General features: G+C 38.4%; 1 protein-coding gene and 1 long non-coding RNA gene across 2 annotated transcripts in view; one reads left to right on the plus strand and one right to left on the minus strand.

Moving 5' to 3' along the window:
• LOC130549339 (metabotropic glutamate receptor 5-like) overlaps positions 1 to 23,714 on the plus strand; it is a 69,819-nt gene that overhangs the window by 17,658 nt on the left and 28,447 nt on the right. The window contains exon 3 of the mRNA XM_057326529.1: positions 20,385 to 20,620. Within this exon, the coding sequence (XP_057182512.1) occupies positions 20,385 to 20,620 (236 nt within the window). The remainder of the gene's footprint in view (positions 1 to 20,384; positions 20,621 to 23,714) is intronic.
• On the minus strand, positions 1,696 to 17,362 carry LOC130549341 (uncharacterized). Its single transcript, XR_008962167.1, has 3 exons — positions 17,250 to 17,362; positions 10,091 to 10,255; positions 1,696 to 9,876 (listed from the first exon to the last, which is right to left on the minus strand). It is a non-coding gene; the product is annotated as an uncharacterized LOC130549341 (long non-coding RNA).

Below are 23,714 nucleotides of genomic sequence, written 5' to 3' on the forward strand. Positions count from 1 at the left end.
CACATGAAAACTGTGATAAAAACCAAGGTTATCGCATAAAAAATAATAATTTTCCTAAATACATTACATGTAAACATGTTGTATTGTTTAAAAGTGAATCGGAACTTGTTTTTGCAATATTTGAGGTCTGGAAAAATACAGAGCATCTTTTCTACAGTTTTCATTTTCTGCTAAATAAATTCAATAAAATTGAAATATGGGAGAAATGTTGTTAGCAGTTTACAGAATGAAACAAAAATCATAATTTTACCTAAACACATCTATAAATAGTAAATTCAGAAAAACTGAAAATGGTCTTTGAAATGGTCTCTTAATTTTTTCCGCGGCTGTATATATTTTCCAGTATATTCCCCACATGTTTGTTTTATACGGGTATTCTTTATACGATAATAGTGAATGGGGCTGTTGAGCTCCAGTATTGTAAAAGTCATCTTATGTTTTGTGTGCTATATTTCAAGTCATTTGAAGCCAAAGAATCTGTGTCAAGAACTTGATTAACTATAAATCTTCCCTCCTGCACTGTCAATGATTTATTTTGGGTGTATTATGTCTTGAATTCACCTTTATTTTGACACTCATGAATTAATATGATGAGACATAATCTGTGTGTTTGTGTGTTTCACTATTATCTGCTCTGTTTAGATGTCAACCTACAGGAAGTTACATCATCATGATTGTCATATTCATAACCATCATAATAATCTTCTCCATCACCAAATCATCCTCATCAGCATCAGTATGTTTGGAGGTAAAATCTGTTGCATTGATTGCAGAAGACACATCACACACACACACACACACACACACACACACACACACACACACGCACACGCACACACACGCACACACACGCACACGCACACACACAGGCTTTGGTTGACTATCCCCGTGGGGACAGTCCATATGTCATGATTCTCAGGGTGAGACAGGGAGACAAGGAGAGTGGACCCAAATGCAGACAGCGGTTAAGGGGTTAACATGACATTTAATAACAAAGACAAAATACAAAACAAAGACCCACGTGGGGGTAAACAACAAAACAGAGGAACAAGAACAAGACTAACTAAACTGACAAGACTAAACTAATAACACATCACATAGGGACACAATAAACTAGACTAACTAACTAACATGACCAGAACTCACCCACACGACACAGTGCAACATAACAGTACAATGATCCGACACCAGACAGAGAACACAGGGGCATTAAATAGAGGGACAAATCAAAGGGGAACAGGTGTGGGGCATGAACTAATAAACAACCAATGACGAGAGATACAAAAGGGTGGGAACACAGACAAGGACCGGAGAGAGTATCGAAGGCCGACAGGGTCAAAATGACTCTCTCCACACATAACAAGGGATCCTGCCGTGATTCTACCACAAGATCAAGAAAGACATGACACGACGAGGCAGAATCACGACACCATAGGCGTAATGTTTTTATACTGTACAAACTGTATATTTTATCCCCTATCCCTAACCCTATCCCTAAACCTAAAGATCATAGAACACTTTTTGCATTTTTAGATTTGTAAAAAATATTGTTCTGTACAATTTATTAGCTTTTTTGCCCCTGGGGACCTCAATTTTGGTCCCCACAGTGACACGAGTCCCCATGTGTTGGTGTGTATTCAGGTTTAGGTCCCCACCGGGATATACAAACATGAACACACACACACACANCCTTTCCTCTTCTCGCTTCTCTTCTCACTTCCTCACCTTTCCTCTCCTGGCTTCTCTTCTCTCCTCCTCACCTTTCCTTTCCTGGATTCTCTTTTTTTCTCTTCTCTTCTTTCTTCCTCACCTTTCCTTTCCTTTCCTGGCTTCTCTTCTCTCTTCCTCACCTTTCCTCTCCTGGCTTCTCTTCTCTCCTCCTCACCTTTCCTTTCCTCCTCACCTTTCCTCTCCTGGCTTCTCTTCTCTCCTCCTCACCTTTCCTTTCCTCCTCACCTTTCCTCTCTTCTCTTCTCTTCTCTTCTCTTCTCTTCTCTTCTCTTCTCTTCTCTTCTCTTCTCTTCTCTTTCTTCACCTTTCCTCTCCTGGCTTCTCTTCTCTCCTCCCCTGGCTTCTCTTCTCTCCTCCTCACCTTTCCTTTCCTGGCTTCTCTTCTTTTCTGTTCTCTTCTTTCTTCCTCACCTTTCCTTTCCATTCCATTCTATTCCATTCCTTTCCTTTCCTTTCCTTTCCTGGCTTCTCTTCTCATCTCGTCTCGTCTCGCCTCGCCTCGCCTCTCTCTCCTCCTTGCCTTTCCTCTACTCTCCTCGCTTCTTTTCTCTCTTCCTGGCCTCGCCTCTCCTCACTTCTCTTCTCTCCTCCTCGCCTCTACTCTCCTCTCTTCTCTCCTCCTCGCCTCTACTCTCCTCTCTTCTCTCCTCCTCGCCTCTACTCTACTCACCTTGCCTCTCCTCCTTGCCTCTACTCTACTCTCCTCTCTTCTCTCCTCCTCACCTCTCCTCGCTTCTCTTCTCTCCTCCTTGCCTCTCCTTGCTTCTCTTCACTCCTCCTCGCTTCTCATCTCATCACGTCTCCTCTACTCTACTGTCCTCTTAACTCTTTTTTTGGTAAAAACTTCTCTAGCCCGATTTCGAGGAGGGAGAGGCAAAAAAAATCCCAAAGGGCTTATCTAAAACCTCCACCTAAGTAAACAAAATTAAGATAAAATTAAGCCTAATTACATAATATAATTATATCAAAACCCCAAAACAATATACAGTACACCAGAAAACAAAAACAAACAAATAAACACCCAGAATGTTCAAAACATACATAAATGACCCTTTAAACATTTTACTCACTTAATACCAAAACCCCAAAAACAATATGCACCAGACAGATTTTTTTTTATCCAAATGGGATAAAACATTCCATAATTTAATTCCCCTAAATCTAAAAGAGTATTGTCCTCTACAAGTAACATATTTAGGAATATGAAAATCTGAAAATTGACGAGTAAAATGATGTGAACCTGTGAGTTTACTTTAAAATAAATCTTAAATTGTTCAGGAATATTTCCTTGACTTGAATATATCTTATAAATGAAAATGCATGTTTGATAAACATTAATATCATAAATTGTAAGAACCTGAAGTTTCTGAAATAGAGGAGCAGATGAGGCATATGCATTTGAATGGGTTGCCATCCTAACAAAATGTTTCTGAAAAATGAAAAGTTTTTCTCATCTCATTGCCTTGCCTCTCCTCGCCTTCCTTGACTCAACTCTACTCTCCTCTGCTCGCCTCTTTCTTCCTTTTACTCTTCTAGTCTCTTTCTCTTTTACTCTTTCTTTCTCTCTTTTTTGCTCCTCTCTTCTCCTTTCCATGTCTATTTAGTCCTGTCCTCACGTCTCTGCTCTTGTCTCTGTTTAGGGCTAAACCACAAGGCAGTAATAAAATCGAGCACATTTCACAACCATTAGTGAAGGTTTAACAGCGGTTATGATCCGTTTCCAGTCTGTCTTTCTCTTGGGCAGGACGGGATGTTTGTGCAGCGGTCTGTGTTCCATGCGGAGGAGCTGTCAACTCTTCATCATCCTCATCCTCCTCCTGGCAGTGCTGGGAGTGTGAGAGGAATATTTAACAGATAGAGTCGAGCAGATCAGCACTGAGACGAATGAAAGACGGCAGGCAGGAGAGTTTGAGACGCGCTACAAACCTGTTTGTTCAGATTAGCAGTAAAAGTCAGTTTGTAATTACAAACCTAAATACAAGCGTGTGCGTGAATTTCCCTCTATTAGACTATTGATCTAAAGCCAGAGATGAAACGCAGTGGATCAAAACATCTCAGAGCTCATGGTCCGTCATTTCACACACACACACACGCACGCACGCACGCACGCACGCACGCACGCACGCACGCACACACACACACACACACACGTCTGGTTTACTATCTCCGTGGGGACAGTCCATAGGCGTAATGTTTTTTATACTGTACAAACTGTATATTCTATCCCCTATCCCTAACCCTACCCCTAAACCTAAAGATCATAGAATACTTTTTGCATTTTTAGATTTTTAAAAAATATTGTTCTGTACAATTTATTAGCTTTTTTGCCCACGGGGACCTCAATTTTGGTCCCCACAGTGACACGAGTCCCCATGTGTTGGTGTGCATTCAGGTTTAGGTCCCCACCGGGATATACAAACATGAACACACACACGCACGCACACACATGACATCTGCTGAAGAATACACACTCACATATACACACCTTTGCTTACACATTTATGAATTCACTTCTTCTTAAAGGGGAAGTTTGTGATGTTTCATTGTTCTAAACTTTGGTATAAGTGGCACAGAAATCACAGAGTTCACTGTTTCATGTGCTTCATGTGCGTTCCTCACAGGTTGTAACATCTGCTTCCTAAAGTTCAGTTTATACTCGAGTGTCCGACCTATGCCGTAGTCTACACTGAGCCGCGTACCCTACGCCGTAGCCTGACGCGCACCTCTCCAAAAATGTAACAACGCGTCAACTCAACGCGGACCGCAAGCGCTGGGATTGGTCTGTTTGAACCCCTCCCTCAGGTCAAAAAACTCTGCGATAGAGTCATGTTTACTCAAATGCATTTCCGAATGAATTATCTAAGTAAAATATTTGTGCTTCTGTATTAAACATCTCAAATCTGCAACAAAAGTGACTGTTTAGTTGCTGCTATCAGTGCTAATGCTTCTCAAACTAGCTGCTTCTTCTTCGGGTCTTGTCTTGGTTACACAAGCAACACGCGCGTTTCCAGAAATTGAACTATACGTTCACATAGCGAGAGACGTCTGTGTGTCAGTTTTAATGGACCTGTCTCGCTGAACTCTCACAACACTGATATTTATGACCCGTGTGACATGCATTAGTCGTGTTCTGCCTCCAGCGTTTAGCCCGCAGACACACACCCGTTGCTAACTGATTAATGACAGACAGCGTGTGTGTGTGTGTAGCTCACTGAACTGTTCCTCCGCTCCGTCATGTTGCACCGCGAGCTAGAGATGGAACGAAATCAGAACTAGTTCCAACACCCTTCTGCTTGTTGCCATGGCAACAGAATTGTCACCCTAACCACCCCCCCAACCTCAGATTTAGTCAGAAAGAGAGAGCGAGAGAGAGAGAGAGAAACAGGGATGAGAACGCACCGAGACTGAGTTTAAGCGAGACCTCTGGAATTATCGTGATGTCTCATTTTGCCTCCAGGTGTCTCACTAATCACAAACTGTTTTGATGCGTATTGCACACCTGAGCTTGTGTTTGCCTGTCTTGTGTAAAGTTTTAAAGTCCCCATGAAATCGAAATTGAAGTTTTTTTTTTTTATAGGAATATGTAACTAGTGTTAAGGCATTGAACAATGCTGTGTGTGTGTGTGTGTGTGTGTGTGTGTGTGTGTGTGTGTGTGTGTGTGTGTGTGTGTGAGAGAGAGAGAGTGAGTGAGAGATGGAGTTATGTTCAGATTTAACTGATGTCATTTGTCAAGTGGCATTTACTTGACAAACAGAGACAATGTTTGTCAAATGTTGTACGGATTTTATAGTTGTTATAGTGTTTTGGGATAGAGTTGAACTGCAACACAGTGTCTACGTGCCGCAGAGGTGTAAAGAGTACCTGAAAACCATACTTAAGTAAAAGTACAGATACCTTGCAGCGAAAACTACTCCATTACAAGTTACAAGTCACCAATTCAAAAATGACTTCAGTAAAAGTCTTAGAGTATCTGAATTTAACAGTACTTGAGAATTTTACTCGTACTCAACTCAACTCAACTCAACTCAACTTTATTTATATAGCGCTTTTACAATTTTCATTGTTACAAAGCAGCTGTACATGAGACATATTGACTATAAGCAAAATAATTAAAGTTGTACCTGCAAAAACAAGAAAAGGTTGAAAACACAGAAGACAGACATACCCACATACAAAACACTCCACACACACAATATGCACACGTACTAACACACATAGACATAGAGACACACACACACACACGGATGCGCACGCACACACACACAACACACACACACGTACGTACACAGACAAGTACGCACACACACACACACACACACACACACACGCTCAGTGAGAGCACACATTTAGGATAAAGGAGAGAGAAGCACAGGTCAAATATAACAGACTATAAATTCCTATATGCAATATTAATTAAGTAAAACTTTAAAATTCTAAAGCAGCCCCCCCGGTCAGGCAGATAGTGCAAAAACAGTATGCAAACGGTGGCGAGGAACCCAAAACTCTAATCGAGAAAAAAAACCTCAGGAGAACCCAGGCCCAACCAGGGGATTCCAGTTCCCCTCTGGCAAAAGCTGCTGCCTCTGCACAAGCTCCAGAGAGCTTGCACAACAAGGCTAAATAAAATAAATAAACTTAATAATAAAATAAATTATAGTTTAAGATTATCATTAATAATCTAATAGCAATGTAGGCTCAAAGCAGCACTAGTCTTCAACACTTAAGAGACATGTCGTGAAAAACAAGAAACAGTTGATTCATGAGGAGAGCAATCACATTTATTTTCTTAAATCAAAATAAGACTGAACACCTAAAAATTGCAACAAATCATGGTCTACACCATAACCTACGTCTATTACAAACACTCAAGTCTCATTTAAGCTCAAGTGCTCATAATAAACCAAACTCTTTCAAAAGGTTTCTTCAATATAACGGATAAATAAAATAATGTTAAGTCAAATTAAAAAGTCTGAACTGGACATACTGGTTTTGGCCTCATCATCAGCTGCTGTCATGTCCTCATTTCACATATAAACCGCCAGCGATTGACATTGATTGACATTGACATTGTCATGTCGCACTGTGCCACATCCAGTGTGAACAAAATGTAAAAATTATAATGGGTTCTAAAGGGTTCTATTGTCTTTTGTCGTGTCGCTTCGCATTGCATCGCGTCCGGACTAAACACAGTGTTACACTGTATCGTACGCGGCAGAAAGACAGATTTACTGTGCTCAGAAGAGATGCTGTGTTGAGGTTGTGTAGACATCAGTTTTGTTTCTGTAATTCAGGGCTGTGTTGACAGAATCTGATAATGAGGAACACATCATTTGAAAAATGTTTACGATTATGTGTGTCCTGTTTCCTGACCTGTCAGTGAAAATAACAACAGGAACATTTCAGTGTGAAAAAACCCTGTGGGTCACACTTACTGTGTGTGTGTGTGCGTGTGCGTGTGCGTGTGTGTGTGTGTGTGTGTGTGTGCGTGTGTGCGTGTGTGTGTACGTGTGTATGTGTTTCAGAGCAGTCTTATGATTGCCAGTAGCCTCTGGTAATCTCTCAGGCAAACTTAACAACTTGCGTGTGTGTGTGTGTGTGCGTGCGTGCGTGCGTGCGTGCGTGCGTGCGTGCGTGTGTGTGTGTGAGAGAGAGAGAGAGATAATTGAGGGTAAAAGTCTGTAGCTGTCAGTCTTGTGTCAGTGGGTTTTTCTGTCATGTCACGTTTTACTGTCAGATGTGTACAGGTGTGTGTCGATGGACACAGCATGAAAATCTGACCTCATAAATTTGATTTACAGAGCTGTGTGTGTGTTGTTGCTGTTTTATTGTCTGCATGTTTTGTGTGAGGAACAGCAACATAAAAAGGTGTGTGTCTGTGCATGATTGTGTTAGTGTGTGTGTGTGTGTGTCTGTGTTGTTTTATTGTGTGTAAAACAGCAGCGTGTGTGTATGCGTGTGTGAAGGACAGCTGTGGCCAGTGGTTTGACTGGCTGTAGCAATTGCTCTCTATTTTCAGCTCTCTCCAAATGTCCCATTATACCCTGACTTAAACGACTGGAAAAAGCAACGCAAACTCTCTCTCTCTTTCCGTCTCTCTCTTTACTTTCATCTCCTCGGACATCTTGTTAAACACCTCACCCTGTTCTACACTTATTCTGATAACACCAAACCAAAACGGATCCTTTTTGAAACACATTTCAGGTCTTATTGTGCACAATTCGTTATACCCAAGATAAACAACATTTCTGTTCATATGATGTCACCAACGCCATTTAAAGGGGTTTAAAGGGGTGATATGTTTGTTTTAGATGTAATGCAATGTGTATACACTATTTAAGGTTTAAAACGCTGTATTTTCCACATACCGTGCATGTTTGTATCTCCTCTTTGCCCCGCCTATGAAACACGCAGATTTTTTACAAAGCTTGTCGCTCTGAAAAGCGAGGTGTGCTATGATTGGCCAGTTAACCAATGCGTAGTGATTGGTCGAATACTGCAGGCGTGTGACAGAAATTTAACGCCTCGATCGTATTCATGTTCCCAAGCAATTGTACTGACAGGCGATAAAATGTCATCGGCACTTTCCTTATTAATTCGAGCCCGAATCTGATCCGGAAAATGAAGATGATCATGCCGATACATCAACTTTGCCAGCGCGTCTTGAGCAGGATGTAAAGGATTGGTAAGTTTTTTTTTAAAATATATTATGTTCAATAGTTAAAACCTATAGCTAACTGTTTTACCTTTTATATAAGACGTTATAAAGATTTGCCGTTAGTGATCAACCAGTGTTACGCCATATCGTTGTGACTCAACAAAGACAATAAACCCCATTATAAACATTATAACATAACATATTATATTATTGCCTCTAGTTGGAACATAATTACTGATTATTATGACTTAGTTGTCTTTTTTCACGTTGCGCGCGTTTCTGCATTTGCAGATCACACAAAGAAACAACATGCGCTACAAACACACAACAAACTCAACTCGCGTTAGTCCGTAACAAAGTCTTTTACAATCAAAATATAATAAGAAAAAATAATCTGAAGCGCCAGACTGTCCTTGCGAAGTTGTAATGGTTGGAATTGCACTACTTTTTAATAAAAGCTTTTGTGCACAGCCGGCCTTGATCTCTCCCAGGTTCATGAAGCAATCATCTGTGAAATGCGCTGCACACACTTGAATATTCGGATTGTACTGTTACAGTATTGTAAATAAAATTTAACCATTCGTTTTTAGTTGTCTCATCTTTTGGAAGGGCAAACAAAGAGGCTTTCTGTTCGCAATGAAAAACACAGCGTCTCCACGACATGGCTGCGGCGGCGACGATACAATGAGATTTACAAGTACGCCCACCTTACTTGAGTAGACATTTGGGCGGTCTTTGTCAAGTCATACCACTAAATGATGTAGATTAGTGGGGGTGTGGTTACACGAGGCGTTTCAGGCAGGTCTGGGTGAGCATTCGCTTTTAGATAGAATGCATCTTTTGTTCTGGCACTTTAATGTTTGCAATTTTATGTGTCTAATACATGCACGGGCAACTTATAACACACCAAAGACACAGAAAAACATGTATTCGCGCCATATGACACTTTAATGTTCACAGATAGCCAAAGACATTGTAAGGTAATGCGGTGAACACAAAACCAGCCTCAGTGGTTTTGTGTTCATACAATGGAGGTCAATTGGGTTCAGTGTTGTTTGGTTATCCACATTCTTCAAAATATCTTCTTTTCTATTCTGCGGAAGAAAGTCATGCAGGTTTGGAATCACATGAGGCTGAGTAAATGATGAAAGAATTTTCATTTTGGGGTGAACTATTCCTTTAATACAATAAAAATTATGACAATAATGGCACATAATGCTGGATTTAAAAAAGAGGGGTGGTCATTGGGACACTCTGGAGGATGAATATGACCTTCTGCTTCTACATTCAAGTCTAAAATCCTCCTCAAAAGTAAGAGCTGCTGGTTTTTCAGGTCCTTCACAATCCACTGAACCTCACATTCAGCTCCGACTTCATTCTGCTCATCCAATTAAATCCAGAGAGGAGATGAACAATGAGAGGAGAAGAGAGGAGAGGTTTGATCTTGTCTGCACGGTCACATTTCATTTGAGTTCATAGCTGTCAGAATCTGCACACAGGTGTGTGAAGTGTGGAGAGAGAGAGAGAGAGAGAGAGAGAGAGAGAGAGAGACAGAGAGGAAGATCTGTGTCTTCACAAAGTTGATTGACTTTTCTCAATATGCATTCTTCAGTGGTCTTGTGTCATTGTGTTCTCGCTCTATGTCATCAATAACCATCAAAGTCTGATTCCAATACTCAAGAACAGAGAACGCATGAAAGTACCCGGATGTGTTCTCGATATCAAGGATGCAGCCAATGCAGCCTTGCGTGCGTACGGAATCCGCTTGGAGTCCCAGAAGTCACTGCGGCACGTCCATCCAAGTTCGTTCTCCCGAGGCTGCCTCAGAAGACCAGTCTCCACGAGAGCACAAGTCTGTTCTTTGTGTTCTTGGAATTGAGAAACGGCCAATGTTACTTGAAGTAAATGAATATGACGCTATAATGATTTCAGATATTTTGGTCACTGAAAAATGTTATAATGTTTGTACAGAAATGAGGTCATATTGGTATCATTGCAGATCAGTTAAAGACACCTGGATTTTATCTGAAACTCTAGTCTAAATGATACAAATTTGATATTACTGGAGTCGGATTCTGGTCCTCGTGTCTCCATTTGCTCTTGACGTAATCTTGTTCTGAGCTCTCTTTTTAGATGTTTCCTCTCCAGTGGGATCGAGGGCTGAATGTTTTCAGGCTTGATTCACAGAGAGGCGATGTATGGAAGTAAAATAGAGACAAATGTGTTTGAAGCAAAAAGACTTGCTCAATCACTAACTGAAAAAAGCATTGTATTAACAGTGATTGCATTTTAAGGTTCTGCAATTCAACATGGTTGCTTATTTAAGCTGTGATTTTTTCAAATGTAAAAATTTCACACACAGTTTCACGTTTAAAAATTAAATAATCAAAATTCACCTTTTAAATTTTGTTTAAAAAATTCAACTTGTTTTAAAATACAACCTTTAATATTCGACAGACAAATTTCAGTTCATATTATTTCGGTTTAAAAATTCGCTTCCACAAATTCAGTGGTTCAAATTCGGCTTGAAATTCAAAGTTTCACATCCGGGAATCCCAGGAGAAGCAATAGAGCGCCGAATCCGCCAATGCATGATCTCTACCTGCTGCCTGTCCGCTTCACCAGCAGGTGGTGCAAGTCGGTTCTGACGAAGACCAAAGCAAGACATGCAGATACTTTTTATATGTTTGCAGCACAGTCCACTCATCTGCTCGATTAAGTGAATTTATTTGATCTCACAGATCTCTTCTTATGCATCATCAACATCAGAAATTTTAGGTTTCCTGCTCTGGCTTGAAGGAATTAATTTATTTTTTACTTCAGCACATCGTGTTCACATAAATACTATGCATCATCAGCATTTACAGGACATGTATTGTGTTTGAAGCGGTCAAATAACTGAGATCTCAACTAGGAGCTTATTGACAAATGCTCTGATTTTAACGCATACTCTCCCATGTGCTTCTGTTTATATGACGTAGCTGCAATCTCAATAAACATTCTTTTTATTTTCCTCCCATGATCTTGTTTTAATTTGAGACTCTCAGAAAATGCTGGATGTTGTGGAATTGTGGAAACGTTCATTGTTAATACGAGACAGAAAAACTGATATTTTAGCCAAGCGAACTTCCCAGCTAACAATTTTTGGTTCCCAGAACGTTCCCCTAACGTTAGTTTTTGGTTACCAGAACGTTCCCCTAACGTTAGTTTTTGGTTACCAGAACGTTATTTTCTAAGGTTCGTTTTTGGTTCTCCAGGAAAGTTTTCTTTACGTTAATAGAACGTTAGTTTCTGGTTCCCATAACGTTCTGGGAACCAAAAACTAACGTTAGGGGAACGTTACCCTAACGTTATAGAAACCATGAAACTAACGTTTTATTTCCGTAAAGATAACCAAAAACAAACCTTAAAAAAACTTTCTGGGAACCAGAAACTAACGTTATGGGAACGTTCCCAGAACGTTAGCCTAAAATATTTTTCTCGGTCCATTTACACGTCAGTAATGAATACATCCATGCTGTGTTTTTATCCATCGCAATCTAATCTAATTAAAATAAGTAAACTGCATCATCCCACACAATATGGAGGATGAAATCAATGCATTAGATTATTCTTTTAGCCTAATAATTCCTTTTTCATCACTAAAGTAGCCTAATTTTCGATTTAAACAGCACAGTATATCATTTCTAATAAAACCACACTGTGTGTAGGCCTACCTCAACATCAGACATTATAGATATCGAAATAAAATAACCAATGACTTCAACACAATATTTAAAGCAGATTTTTATTGACAGAAGAATAAACATTGAATTATCTTCAGGCTAACAATATCATTGTCTCACCACAGAAGTATAGCGCGGCTCCGTCTTTAGATTTAACAATCAAAAGCCCTGAGTTTCAGTCCTTTCATCATGGTCTGTTGATTTAGATGTGTCAAATCAATCGAAAATCACGAAAATATAAGTTTACTCTCAAATCTGTACGGTTTTAAATAAAAAATTAAAATAAATAAACCGCTAAACTAATGTGTTAGTGGGTGAGGTAAAACGAAATGACCGTTAATTTTTAAATGACGGAAGTGCGCGACGGAGCGGAGAATGCACGTGCTCGAGCGCGCACACATACAGTAACAGACAACCACACTAAAGAAATACACATATATGATTGCATTTTCATTTAGCTTAACTAGTTTATTATTTTCAGCCATTAAAAGGCACATTTATTAATTTCATTTGGTCAGTATAACATGTGTTAATGTGATCTTATAATTTATGTATTTCACGTCACTGACGTTTACCAGTTTTGACTATTTTTACCATAAAAAATAGCCCAAAATAATCATCAGGGAACGTTACTTTCTGGTTATTTTCTGGTTGCAAAAAAATAAACAATAAATAACCATCAGAGAACGTTATTTTCTGGTTGCAAAAGAATAACCAGAAAATAACCATCAGGGAACGTTACTTTCTGGTTATTTTCTGGTTGCAAAAAATAACCAATAAATAACCATCAGAGAACGTTATTTTCTGGTTATTTTCTGGTTGCAAAAAAATAACCATCAGAGAACTTATTTTCTGGTTATTTTCTGGTTGCAAAAAAATAACCAGAAAATAACCATCAGGGAACGTTATTTTCTGGTTATTTTCTGGTTATTTAAAACAAACCAGCCTGCAACGTTCTGGGAACGTTATTTTCTGGTTGCAAAAAAATAAAACCTGAAAAGAACGTTCTTAGAACGTTATTTTTTGGTTCCCAAAAAAATAACCAAAAGGGAACCAAAAACTAACGTTAGGGGAACGTTCTGTGTTTGCTGGGTTCTTGAGCAGACCAGATAAAAATAGACAGCACTTTCTTTAGAACCCGACTAGACCCGAAACGTCTTGTGCAGCCTGCAGCCAAGCAAGATACCTCACGGCGTTATGGATCTATACAGCTGTAAGATGGTTTTTAAGCGCAAAGATAAAAACTTTTGTTGCATGCTGTGTGCGTTTCCCAATAATGTGCCACACACGAACATGCGAGTATGATTACACGCTAATTGCTTGAGTTGCTGTCTGTTCATTAAATGCTAAAATGTCAATCACTCACGGTATAGTAACCTAATTATGTCTTGTAAAGTTTGGCGTAACAAATATTTGTTGTTTACCTAACCATAAAATGTATTTAATTTGTGTCTTTCGGTGCGATTGGTAAAAGCACATTCATTATAAATTACCAGAGACCCGATGCCATATCGGACACGATCTGTGACCAAGGCATATTTTGTCAACGTTTTATACCCGATGCCGCTGGGACACATGAGGACCTCTCTAACATACACCTCAACGCAAGTCAGTTTGCATGGCCGAGCAGTGAAAAAATATATTTAATTACTGGTCAGAAAACAATATGAGTGCTCCATGGCAATATACACAACTGTATGTTGCTGTTTGGCGCATTGTATTTCGTATACTTTTATATTGGCTATAGCCTTTCTTTTTAATTAGCTTACCCAATACTAATATAACATATCAAAATGAAATTACGATTTAGTATAATAATTTTTAATCTATATGCTCACATAATAAGTCAACATATTGTTAAATTTATGCATTTTAAATGACAGAAATACACTGAAACCACATTGGAGAAATCACGTAATGTACGTGTCTAAAATGTATTGTGTAGCCTACAGTTCAGTTAAATGATCAAATTTACCCTCTTTAAACTTATGCTAAACATTTAGCTGAATATCCACAACATGTATGGTGGCATGGTGGAACAAAAACGTTATAAACTTGCAAGATTTGCTAAGTGCCTTTAGCCTACTCTGTCCCTTTAGCGCACGGACCACGCCATCACGGCCGGTGTACCGTGCTAAAACGCTTAATGTTGCTTAATCTTCAGACCAGATGACTAAAATTAGTATAGCCTACACCTTTTAATAACCGTAGGCTATACAGAAATGCGGAAGAGCCCTAAATATGAATGCAAAAAGCACAAAATGACAATAAGAATTTTAGCATGTCCCGCCGTATTTCTCACATAATACCAGAACTAGGTATAGGTGTCTTTATTGTTGCAGTATTTCAGTTTGTTTTTTTATTCATTCGTTCATACAATAGGCTATAATTGGCTTTATTTTGTTTGCGTTCTGAGATTTCAGATGAAAAGTATAGGCATAATTATTTCCATTGATATTTCTCTTTAAGTGGTGTAGTTATTCGTTTGTTTAAGTTACTTTTATATCCTACATTTACTAAATATTTTACAATTACGTTTTTAAGAAAAGACTGTTATTTATATTGTAGATTATTTTACGTTCTGATGAAAAATTGTTCATGGCTTGTTCTTACATCTGTTTGCACTACTATTTTAGTTAGCCTACTACTATTGTCTGTTTAAAATGTATTATTATTGCTATTTTCCTATTTAGTTTTAAACCGAAATAAATGTTTTATTTGAATTTAAATGTTAAGTTTATTGTGATGGTGTTACTGTATGTAACTAATGTAATGCTTTAAAATCTTGTTGTCTTGTTTTCTGGCACATTTAATCAGATACCATTGCATGTGTCATTCAAATAGCTTCATGCAATTAGCTTATTTTATTTTAAAAAATTAGTCAAACTCAATCAAACACAGTATGATTCAGTAATTCACTGTAACATACAATTTTTCTCATCCCCGAAACTCAAACCATTATTTGATGACTTAAGATCGTGCTTATAAAAAGCACGATTTTATGTTTGTATTTGGCGAGCTACAGAAATTATCTTTTGTGTGCATATGATACGCATGTGTTTTGCGTGCACTTTTTATACATACCGACTTAACCCACACCATCTTAACCAAGGGGGTAATCATATGCACGTAAAAAGTAATGAATGCGTATAAATCGCAAGCCAAATACAAACATAAACTCTTACTATAGATAGGCAGTACTAGTAGATCGGGTAGGATATTTAAATAATTAAATTAATATTATAAATGTATGAGTAGTCCACTGATTCCAGGCCACCTGGAATTGTCCCCGTGCTCCATGTCCGTTCCAGGGCTGATAGTGGTGAGCTAAGCTGCCAGTACAAGAAACAATACATTTTTTCTTGATGATGCATAAGAAGAGATCTATGAGATCAAATAAATTCACTTAATCGAGCAGATGAGTGGACTGTACATATAAAAAGTATCTGCATTTCTTGCTTTGGTCTTCGTCAGAACCGACTTGCACCACCTGCTGGTGAAGCGGACAGGCAGCAGGTAGAGATCATGCATTGGCGGAATCGGCGCTCTATTGCTTCTCCTGGGATTCCCGGATGTGAAACTTTGAATTTCAAGCCGAATTTGAATCACTGAATTTGTGGAAGCGAATTTTTAAACCGAAATAATATGAACTGAAATTTGTCTGTCGAATATTAAAGGTTGTATTTTAAAACAAGTTGATTTTTTTAAACAAAATTTAAAAGGTGAATTTTGATTATTGAATTTTTAAACGGTGAAACTGTGTGTGAAATTTTTACATTTGAAAAAACCACAGCTTAAATATGCAACCATGTTGAATTGCAGAACCTTAAATGCAAGCACTGTTAATACAATGCATTTTTTTTCAGTTAGTGCTATTCAGCACGTCTTTTTGCTTCAAACACATTTGTCTCTATTTTACTTCCATATGAATGAGATTTTGGGCGCAGCTGTACGTAAGCAGGGACAGATATGATCCCAAATAAACGAGTGCAGACGCACCCATCTGCCTGTTCATTTCCTCTCTTGACAGAAGCGATGGAAATAAATAGATAGCAAAGAGATACGAACACCCAATAAATGCAGAGGAAATCTAAACATGTACGATTGCGCACGGGTGAACGAGTCTGTAAATTATGTTTTCCGAATTTGACAGGAATTCACACTTATTATCATACCTGTGTTTATTCATTTATTCAATTTCACCGCAACGATCGGAAAGCTCTTTAATAAAAAACATATGCACGCACGCACGGACGCACACAAACACAAACTCGTCTGCATGTTGAGTGGACGCCCACACATCTGTTGTGATTGTTTGTTATGAAATGTTATTTACAAAAAACAAAGACAAGCTGTTGAAAATTACACTTCTCTTAAGGAAACACTTAATGCTTTTAAATACAAGACCATGTTTTAATCTGTAGCATAACACATTATATATTGCATCCTGGATGCTGATTGGTCAATAAAAATGTGTGTGTGTGTGTGTGCGTGCGGGTGCGCGTGTGGCTCAGGTGACATTAATCACTGTTACATTAGTGTTACAGTACTCTTATATTAATGTTTCTGTGGTGATGGGAGTTTGATAGATGACACATGCTTTCAATTTAAATACCTGCTCAAAGCCACCCACACATTAAAAAAGACCGACATCATGTCCGACATCTGCTCTCACTTTTCTATCACACACACTGTATTAGTGCAGGCATCTCATTCCATTGTTCTCAATGCAGACTAATGATATTTTCCATCTCTTAAATGTAACCCACACTAACCTGTAAGCCTGTAATGTAGCTGAACTTAAAATGAGGTCATACAACAAACTTCAGCATTACTAACAAACATTTGTAGCTGAGTTTGTTGAAATACTTTTATGCAGAGTCAAAACTTTGGAGTGAAACAAATACGTAGAGAAACCAGGTGTGACCTGTTTTATGAAAGTTTCACAAGAATCATCGAACTTCCTCTTTTTCGTACAAACACACATCTCTCTCTTTCTCTTTCTACACTCTCTGCCTTTCTAAAACTGGCTAATACCCCTCCAAGCTGTCAGGTTGTCAAACAGCGAAAGATCTATTGTTTGCGAGTCTATATGTCCTCATTAATGGAGTAGTTCACTATAAAATAAATCACTCACCCACATGTCATACAAGCCGTCTGTGTGTTTATTTCTTCTGTTGAAAACAAATTGAGGCATTTGAGGAAAGCTTTCCAGGGTTCTTATCCATATAATGGATTTGGGGGGGGGGCAGTTGGTTAAGGTCCAAATTTCCATTTCATCGCAGCTTCAAAAGGCTCTAAACGACACTGGCCGATTAATACGGGTGTTGTCATTTTACAAGAAAACAAAAAATGATAGACTTTTAGAGGCGCGTCCACATTTGCATGACATGTGGGTGAGTGAATTATCATGATATTTTAAATATTATAGTGAAAATATCATGACACCCAACTCACTGCCAAATCATGTTTTTTTTAAATCCGATGATGTGAGGGATAAATTTCGGGTTAGTTATTAGAAAATATCTTTAGCCTGATAAAATCAATAGAAGTCTTTGAAATAACTGTGTGTGAAAGAGTGAGAGATCCATCCCTTTGGGGGCATGCTTCAGGATTGTGATTAATGTTTCATCCTCAAAGAGGACAAGAAGAAAGAGAATTCTTTCAAGTCAACATGAAATGACAATTGACCTTGTTCATGCAGACTTTCTCAAATCTTGCCAGTAGTTAAAGGTGAAGTGTGTATTTTTATTAACACCTTCAAATGAACTGCCAACCTGGCACCTTTGTAAAATATTGACAAATTCCTGTGAAATTAGGCTGAAACTGCAGAATAATGATAGATTTAATGAAATGCACTGTTATTGAGATGCTGTCATCATGAGTTAATAAGACCTTCAGTCCATGCCTGTCTTCTCCCAAAAAACATTTGCTTCTGTTCTGGTATAAAATGTTAAATTAAAAAAAATGTTCAATTTAGTAAAACAATATCATGATGCGATCGTATTGTGAACCCTATATTTTGTATTGTATTGAATCATGAGCTGACTGGAGCTTTCTCTTTCTGTACTCGTTTATCAGGCATTTGCATATTCGCCGGAATAACAAGTTCGCTTCATTGACTCATTTATTTCCCACGCCGTTCGTACACCTCAGGAGTCAACAGTTCACAGCAAAATAACAATTCTTCAGAACACTGGTTTGTCATAGTGCATTGTGGGAAACCGTGATAGCTCAGCGGTAGAGCGCAGAGAGGAAACTGGCACTGAAATGACATCTGTGCTCCAGTCGGCCTCCTGTGACGGCAACATTCTGCCAGTGTTTGCGTGTCGACGCGGTTGAAGTTATCTCTGCCGCTCTTGTTCCAGACGAGAGTGCGGCTGCATGACGGACTGTGTTGTGGGTCGGTTTGTGTTTTTTCAGCTAGGCTAATAATTTTAGTGCTTCAATTTCATTTTTTCTTAGAGCACCATTTCTAATTTTCATTTATTTTGTTTTTAAAATATTTATGCCAATTTTAATAGTTTTAGTGAACTAGTGCTCTCAAATGCCTTACTTGTTTTTTTCTAGACAGCATTGCATAGACATCAAATGGAGACTTTTTGTTAAAATATTAAAATATGTTTGTGTGCGTATATGTCTTCTCTACAGTTTTAGAAGAATAAAACAAATCTCAAAAATCTCTTAAAACGTGCAAGATACTAAAATCAGCTTTAAAAATCATAGATCTCAATATTAACTAACCAAATTCTCCCCAAACCAAATGAACTGTGGTATACTATCCACATTCGTTGTGTAGCTCTATACTTGTTTGTGTCTATTTTTAAGAGTATTTTAAGAGAAATAGGTGAAGTTGTTTCTAAAATGAAACAAAGCTCTTGAGTTGATATTAGAGCATCTGTGAGCAATAACATTTTCTTCTAGGACATCAGCACACACTAACAGTCTCAGTGTTGTCCCTCGGAATCCCCATTAGGCACTTACATGATGCTGTCACCATGGCTACAGTTTCAGCCAATCACAGTCCAGTCAGTTGTGAGGTCACCAGCACCTGAACACAACCACACAGGGTGTCAGATGAGTTTACCCACAATGATGCCATCTGCACCCTCAGTGTGTGTGTGGGGGGGGGGGGGAGAGAGAGAGAGGAGGGGGGGGAGAGGAGGGGGGGGAGAGAGAGAGAGGGGGGGGGGGGGGGGGGGGGGGGGGGGGAGAGAGAGAGTGAGAGAGAGATTACAAAACCTTTATTACAAAAAGCATACCATACACAATAAACCTTTATTACCATACACAAACATCCAAAATGAGAAAAAAAAAAATTAATCATTAAGTATGTGTAAAAATCAATTCACCCTCAAAAACAGAACACAGAATCTCATTACAACACCAAATACATTCAAAAGTAACAAGGTCATTAACAGATTTATTGTAATAAAAATCGACCAAAACCTGATTTCACCAGATTGGAAAACAAGGAGAGAGAGAGAGATCTTTTCCGCCTTACTGAGGTGACTGTGTTGTCATCGGTTGTGTTTATTTATGACCTGCATCTGTGTTGTGGTATTAGGTCAGACCACGGGTACTTTTCTGAAGCTGTCCGGGCACACACACACACGCATGCATGCACCCACTCACTCACTGACGCACGCACGCACGCAGCTTCATTTTAAAACTAACACATCAAACACACAAAGATTTGTATATATTTAGTTTTATATTTTTGTGTCTTTAGTTTTGCTACATGCTAAAACACAAACTTGTGTGTGGAGTCTCCCTTGAGTCTCACCTGTGGTGGAGTAATATTTGTATTTATTTTCTGTCCATCAAACTGTTTTCATCAACGCTCCCTTGACATTAACTGTAACATATAAAGTCATAAATCACCAGCAGTCCATCTGTGTGTAAGTTATTAAATAAATAATTCAGTGCCATATGGTCTATATGCTCCTTTCTCATTCACACATGCACTTATATATACAGATGTATGTGAGAATTTTTCACATGAAGGATAATCTTTTATTGTCTTTTAAAAATACTCCTGTTGTTGTCATGGTGACCGGGGAAACTGGCAGAGCAGGCAGAGAAAAATAATGAGTCATTTGCATGTGGGTGTTCAGTTAATTGGCAATTTGTATCTAGTTTGTATCAAACTATTTAATTTGTCCAAATGTATCAGTCAACGTGAATTTCAGCGACGATTCATGTGGCAGAACTCGATGCCAAAATCTCACACACTCAAATACATACAAACGCTGTCTTTGTTCATTTGCAGCGATGGGTGGGCGGACCGTTATGACGTGACTGACGGCTACGTGCGCGAGGCCGCCGGCGGGATTACGATAAAGCTTCAGTCTGCAGACGTGAAATGGTTTGACGATTATTACCTGAAACTACGACCTGACAACAACCTGAGGAATCCGTGGTTCCCCGAGTTCTGGCAGCATCGCTTTCACTGCAGACTGAAAGGACATCCACAGGAGAACCTCAAATACAACCGAACCTGCAGCAGTGAGTCATAAACCACCACATTCATATAAGCACAACAATCTGTGGTGTTTTGAGTATATTGCATTTGTGTTTGTGGTTTTGTTCTCAATCGTGAATGAATTCTGGCCAAGAGATCCGTGTATCATCTGATCATTTGATTATTCCATTCAATATAACAAACGGGAAAAGAAAAAAAACAGTCGATATTTCGTTTTTCTGTATGTACAAAAATAAAAAAACGATGTTTTTCTTCTTATTTCAGCCTTAAAATGGAAATCCAATAAATAAATAAACCAAAACGAAATAACGACCCTAATTATAGTTTTTTCATTTTTGGATGATTTCCCAGGGTCTTCTGCGCGCGCACGCTTTGCGCATGCGCAATGAACAGCCGCTTACCGGGATCAAGTGCATGGGAACTTGCGAAGCTCGAAATGGAAATGAAAGCATTTGCATATGCTTTGTTTGTACTTTTCACTCCCACTAAAAGAGTCACACTGAGAGAGGAGGACATGACTGTGGAAAATATTTCAAAAATATATATTGAACAATGCCTAACCTTCACATACAATACTTTCCAGAGCTTACAGTCGAAGTTTGTTAGCATTATTGGTTTTAATATGTGACATTTAAGTAAACAATTAAGTAGCCACAGCTGGCTTGCAGCAGCAAAGGTGTAAATCCATAAATTACTTTTGTAATTTATAAGTTATGTGATGCGAACAGCCTCTCCCCCCGTAACCTCACTCAACCGAGTTCATTAGGTTCCCCCAGCTAAAACTACTGTCATGCTATAGAGTAATTCATAAAAGATGTTCAGTTTGTGTTGAAACTGTGAGGTTTTTATGTAGTCATTTGCACTATTACATTACATCAGTTTAGGCTACTGTTTTTAGGTAACATGCCAGAGCCTGTACCTCACGGAGGGACCATAATAATGTTGTGTTCCCCAGAGAGCATGTGGCCTCTTTTCCGATATCTCGTGATATGTCATATTATTTAAAAATATTTGATGAATATGAAACATGTACAGCTCGAGTGAAGCCATTGTAAATGATAACTGATCGATCGCGAGATTCGTGAAGAGCTCTAGGCGCTCTAGGCGCGCTGCCGCGCTCAGGTCGCGCAGAAATCCGTGCAACATCACCCAAAAATGAGAAAACAGTAATTAGGGTCGTTATTTCGTTTTGGTTTATTTATTTATTGGATTTCCCGTTTCAAGATGAAATAAGAAGAAAAACATCGTTTTTTTATTTTTGTGCATACAGAAAAACGGAAAAACGAAATATCGACTGTTTTTTTCTTTTTCCGTTTGTTATATTGAATGGAATAATCAAATGATCAGATGATACACGGACCCCAAGAACTGCCGACTTAACCAGAAGGCGTTGACTTGATGAAACTGACCACAGTTTGTTTTTAATGTGATGCTTTAGAGCATCTAAATTGTATATAATAGAACACGAAATGAAATACAGAGACTCTGATATATATGGTTTACTTGCTGGTTTTGTTATCATTCAACTGTGTCCAAAACATTTAATTATCCGATTACGCCATAGAGAGATTTTACTATCAACTCAATGTTTCAGATTGAATGAAATTAAATTTGACATGAACGTATAAGGAAACAAAACCTCAGTCTTGGTGCCATCGTCACGGGCAGTGTTGGGTAAATTACTCTGAAAAAGTAATTAATTACTAGTTACTAATTACACATTCGATAATGTAATTAGATTACTGTACAAGTTACTCTCTTCAAAAAGTATTTAATGACTTATTACTAATTACTTTCTATATCCTACATCAACCTTGATGAGTTAAGTGATTCAAGGATAGACATGAAACGGCTCTTTTAATTCATTCAAATAAATAATATTAAACTACATAAAGTAGTATTATTAATTACAAATGTGAGAATTATACATTAAAGCATGGATTTTAAAGTTAGGCTTTGAATTTTGATGTAAATTCCTCTTCTGCACACACACATATTACACAAAGTATTTAGTTTAATTACATCAGAAGTAACTGTAATTAAATTACAGAAAAAATAAGAGTAATCCCTTACTTTACTTTTTCAAGGGAAAAGTAATTAAATTACAGTAACTAATTACTTAGTAACTAGTTACACCCAACACTGGTCACGGGTGCATATAGTTATATTACACACGTGTTCGAATGCGTTCTGGCCACACAAAAGCGTTTTACATGTATGACCCAGTCTGTGAAAATTAGGATAAAGTTTCAAAATATGACAAGTATAAAATTTTAAGCATTCAAAACAACTAAAAAATCTTAGTACTAATTTTCCCTAGCTTTTTCTCGTTTACTCAACTTTAGGGCAAGCAGTTTATTTAAACTAAATTTACTGAGTAACCACAAAAAGAAAAAAATAGTTGATCCAACTTAATTAATTAGGCAACAAGCACTTTTCTAAGTTCTCTCAACTACGACTTTAAGTCCACCCAACTCAGAAGATTAAGCTTTCATTTAACTTTCTTTTAGTATTTTATTACATAATGTAAACACTTTAATTAAAACAGACCAGAACATTGGTCAAGCAACTGCTCAATCCGTTGTGTTGAAGCCCCTTTTAGCGGTAGCAGCATTGCATCATGCACTTATCCCCCAACACTGAACACACAAACCTTGATCATGGTAACCATTAAAGGTGTCTTGAAATAAGACATCAATTTTAACCCGAGCTTTTGTTATATAAGAGGGAATCGTATTCCGTCGAACATCCTGTAAGTGTCAGAACTGAAAACGCCCTTGTTACTGAAATTACAACTGTTATTGACACCAGGCCCGTGAACGCCAGGTCCTGGAATGCACCTATCTATAGATAGAAGAATCCACAGAAGAATATCAACGACTACTTCTCTAGCCCCGCCCACTGGTTCTTGCATTACAGTACTGAAGTAGCACAAGTTGTGAGGAACCAGATAGAGCGAGCAAGCAATAAAAATGCCGTTAAAGATCGCAAAATATTGTGCAATGCCTGGATGTGGAAGAACACAACCTTCGCTGCATAACCTTCATTCGGATTCCCGTGCGAATTGGCCATGTCTGTAATTTGTAAAGTAAAATATCCCCCACAAATTACCTACCA

The sequence above is a fragment of the Triplophysa rosa genome, unplaced genomic scaffold (genome assembly GCF_024868665.1).
Source record: "Triplophysa rosa unplaced genomic scaffold, Trosa_1v2 scaffold101_ERROPOS1711261, whole genome shotgun sequence".
Lineage (NCBI taxonomy): Eukaryota > Metazoa > Chordata > Actinopteri > Cypriniformes > Nemacheilidae > Triplophysa > Triplophysa rosa.